This window comes from Panicum hallii, chromosome 3 (assembly GCF_002211085.1).
Source record: "Panicum hallii strain FIL2 chromosome 3, PHallii_v3.1, whole genome shotgun sequence".
Taxonomy (NCBI): Eukaryota; Viridiplantae; Streptophyta; class Magnoliopsida; order Poales; family Poaceae; genus Panicum; species Panicum hallii.
In genome coordinates, this window is record NC_038044.1 from 9376710 (window position 1) to 9380831 (window position 4122).

The window sequence follows — 4122 nt, forward strand, 5'->3', positions numbered from 1 at the left end:
TAATTTAAAATCAAATTCGTATCTGAAACTACTCTGCTCGCACGGAATTGGCCTTCACAACCAATACTCCGCCCAGTGCTCGATGCCTGGGAGTATGGGCTGAGCCAAGAATTCAAGCAGCACAGATTAGCCCAGTGCTCGTCTTGGGCCTTTTGGTCTTTGCCGGTGATGATGACCTACCTGGCCACCCACTCTCTCTATGCAGGCCTTGGTCTTTGCCTCTTTGGTGTGTTTCCTTTCGCCAGCAGGTTAGTATCTTCGTCACATGATTTTTTTTATAACGTCTCTGCGATTGGAGCAGAGCCTAGCGTCTCCGCCGCCGCTAATCACCATCGACCCAAGCTCCCCCGTCCAGTTCCGGATCCATCGGATGTCAAGCCCCCCGGCCGGCAGCGTCCACACCGGACACCGCCGACCACCGCCGCCCGCGATCCGCCACCACCACCGGTTGTCCCTTACATCCTCTCTTCTTGTAAGGCCGTCTCTTCTAAAGCCACCTGTGACCATCGGTGTCCCGGCAATCATTCTTTCCTAATCCAGCGGCCATCACCGTCGTGAGCTGGAGGAGGAAGAAGAACAGTCGCGCTGGTCCTGTTCTTCCTTCTGCGACGCATCGGCGCTGCTGCGCGCGATGAATACACGTCGCGACGTTTCGTCACATGATTTTGTCTCCGTCATTGTACTAAGACACTACTAGCCAATGGAAGAACGAGGAGTGTCCTCCATTCATCTCCTGCTCCCTGCACTCTTCGTGTACCTGACAAGAACACGTCCGAGACGTGTCCGGCCGATCCGTCGCCCAAGTAGTCACTGTCCCTTCCCCTTCGGCCCGTGAGTCCGTGACGCAATTTACCCATCGCCTCGCCGCACAGCACTGCACGTAGCAACGACAATGGATCCAAGTTTCCGAGACAAAAAATCTCATTCCGCCAGCCAAACTCTTTATAGGCACTGAAGGGCTTAGTCCGATCCCTAATGATGAAGGTTGGCCAAAAGAGAGGGCCACCAAAAAAATATGGTTAAAAGGACTAATCCGATCCCTAATGACAAAGAGATCTAGATCTCTGATACTACTATATTTAGCTAAATGTACTAGCCGCCAATTAAACCAAAATCCTAAGCTAACAGAGGAGGGTGGATACTTGGGCACAAACAACCAGACCACTCAGCTTCTTCACTTGATGAATTAATTGGTAGCAGAAGCTGTGGTGTTGTTGACTGATCATCCCTGCACATACCATGTTCTAGTATGTTTCTAGCAAATAATCCCACTCCTCAAACCAAAACACTCTGTACTAGAAGACTAACCGCCAATACTCTGTTCACCCTGTCCAGCTAGTTGCTTGAGCTCCAACGTGCAAATCAAATGTTAAACCAAAGTAACCAGCCCTGAATCTTTCATCTTCACATTCCACATCTGCTTTACCGATTATACAATGCTTCCACCCTAATCCTCTCCCTGATGCTTGCTTTTCGTCTGTATCCTCATGATGTCGCCATTGTTTAGTGTCAGACATGCTTTATTAGGTCAGGGTCCTGATCATGGTCACGGTAAATAAAGAGGAATAAGTCCCCCCAACTTGCACCGCATCAACCCAACGACGAATGATTTCCTTGCTTCTCCACGCAAGTAATCCCGAGCCCCCACCTGTTAATTCATACTTGAAGTGGAACTTTCAGATGTTTCGCCCAAATCTCATCCTATCTCGCCGACGGCGACAGGCCTGATTACTCACTAAACAACACAACTGTTGCATCTCCTGACCTCTGCAGCAACGTAGGTGTACCATGTGTATATGCTAGTGATTAGTCAGTGTCGGGGAGAGACGACAAGCCAGAGAGAACAATGATTGATAGATCTTTATTGGCAGCAACACAACTGGTAACAATCACATAAACATGTAGAACCAATTTGGATGGCTTGCAAATTGGCTCCATGCATGCATGGCTAAGGTAATATATATACAAGGACATGATCATGTCTGTGTGCAGTAGTGCTGGTGGTTCTGCCTGTCCTTGTCAGTGATCTCTCTCTGCAAGTGCAAACTGAATATTTTAGGCTCATCTGTCACCTTCTGCAGGCCCTGAAATATGACTAGCAACAACTTCGCCATGCCTTTGTGTCAACATAAAGCTAAGGTGATAGGAGAAATACGATAGGAAATATAATCCATTGTTTCCCTTTGCGTTTTTTTTTTCAGTGTGCGCGGCTGATCAGGCTAGTAAATTACAGTGCAGCTTCTTTGTGCTTGTGTTGCCTGATCTTCTAGACATTCTTTTCTGATTCCCTCCCCCCTTTTCTGATGAGAACCGAAGGTCGAAGAAGATCAGGTAACTCTGACAGTCCCGAAGAAAGGCATGCTACGGGATGGACCAGGCTGGTCGGATAACCGGGATGTCGACATCTTCAGCTCCAGATCAGGCATCTGGAGTTGCACCTGAGGCTTGGCCATCAGGTTCATGGAAGATGGATGCTGCGGCTGTGATGCACGACCACCACCAGCACAGGGCGATGTGCTGCTCATCAGGTTCAGGCATGGAGGCACCATCATAGCTCCCTTCGTCCTTGCATCGACCGACCTGGGCGATAGGCTTGGGAATTGCAGCTCGGATACTGATGCGATCCTCGGCATTGCTACCTTCTTGGCACCTTCAACCTGCAGATTGCGAAGGTGACAGGCTAAAGTTACATGCCACACCGCCATGGAACAAATTAAAGGGCTAGCTGTCAGAGAATTCAGGTCAGTCAGGTACCGCATCAAAGAGGCTGGACCTCCTCCTCTTCTGTGTGAAGCTGTTCTGCCTCAGGAAGTACTTCTGGGCATGGCTGGCCACCTGTGTTGGGGTCCGTGTTGTGACGAAGTGCCGGGAAATGCCTCGCCAGTCGCCCTTCCCGAGCTTCTCGAGGCCGGCGAGGAACATCCGGTGCTCTTCCTCGGTCCATGGAACTCCTGTCAGTTCGATTATTCAGGAGTTACAGAAGAATATGAACATCCTGTGGTGTCAAATAGCTTCTAAGATGTGCTGATCGTTCACGTCTTAACTATTCGTTAGTTAAAACAAGTTGACAGTGACAATATTTTATCATTTATCACCTGACAAGTGCACAATTCTACCAAGAATGAATCGTTTGGTAAAAGACCAAACGTACTGTTCCCAAAAAAAAAATCAGTCCTAAACTTAAAACTGATCAACCATTCCTTGCAAGAAACTATGACAATTGACTAAACTTGCAAATTGTGAAACGAAATTTGGAGTCACAATAAATTCAATTCAGTGGTTGTAACTTCAACTGTTGTCATAAAGAAACTCTGGAGCAGAGCATGACAAATTAACTCTATGTAAGCGCATCAGTTTGTTCCAGTCTCACCTTTCTTCCTCTCCTGAATCCTTCCCATAAGGCCATCCGACGTGTACCCACTGGAGACCCTCTCCGCGCTCTCCTCTATTGACACAAGCGAAGACGAAGACGATGATACAGAAGGCGACAAGCTGGAGGCAGCAGCAGCTCCATAGTAGGCAGCTGGTGATAGGCACTCCATGCTGAGGCACTTCTTCAGAGGAGGGGATGCTATCTGCAGCTGGACCCCAAACAGCCTCAAGCCACCACAGCTAGTACTGGCGCTGCTGTTACTGCTGGTACTAATGCTGCTCTCATGGCCTCTGTGGCCACTGCAAGTTCTGGAGTTGTGGCCATTGTTTCCACAACTGGAGCACTTCCTAGCCATGCCCAATTGTGATGGCTGGAACAGGGGCAGAAGAAGTTGCAGCGTAGGAGGGGACACCAAGAAAGAGAGACCACCTTCTGTGTGGCTAGGTAAGATGGAGTAAGGTGTTGTAGCTAGGGGGCTTAATAAAGGAGGGAGAATTGTGGCAAGGGCTTTTTGGGAAATGATGAAAAACTCCTGTATAATAGAAGGGGACATGTCTAACTCTTTGATGGTTCTAGCATATAGCTGTATTTAGAATCCACAGGTATCTGTGGAGTCTCTGCCACTACTACTTGATGTCACCTTCAGTACACACTACACAGCATATAAATCTACACTTCCACATATTTTTTTAGATATTTTAATCTTTTAATGATAAGATAGATATGTTTAGTTCATTAAGATTTTTGCA

At 48.0% G+C, this 4122-nt stretch overlaps 1 protein-coding gene across 1 annotated transcript; it reads right to left on the reverse strand.

The window, feature by feature from the left end:
• Window positions 1–1838: 1838 nt before the first annotated feature.
• Window positions 1839–3830, reverse strand: LOC112887147 (transcription factor MYBS3-like). Its single transcript, XM_025953246.1, has 3 exons — window positions 3371–3830; window positions 2755–2951; window positions 1839–2657 (listed from the first exon to the last, which is right to left on the reverse strand). Exons 1-3 carry the CDS (start codon window positions 3726–3728, stop codon window positions 2328–2330), a joined length of 885 nt encoding a protein of 294 aa, XP_025809031.1. The 5' UTR covers window positions 3729–3830; the 3' UTR covers window positions 1839–2327.
• Window positions 3831–4122: the final 292 nt, after the last annotated feature.

Excerpts from the sequence above, each read along its gene's own strand:
- LOC112887147 (XM_025953246.1), bottom strand. The coding sequence starts at position 3,728 with ATGGCTAGGAAGTGCTCCAGTTGTGGAAACAATGGCCACAACTCCAGA. Across the intron at positions 2,952-3,370 it reads GATTCAGGAGAGGAAGAAAG|GAGTTCCATGGACCGAGGAA; the intron begins GTGAGACTGGAA and ends TCGAACTGACAG. Across the intron at positions 2,658-2,754 it reads GGTCCAGCCTCTTTGATGCG|GTTGAAGGTGCCAAGAAGGT; the intron begins GTACCTGACTGA and ends CGCAATCTGCAG.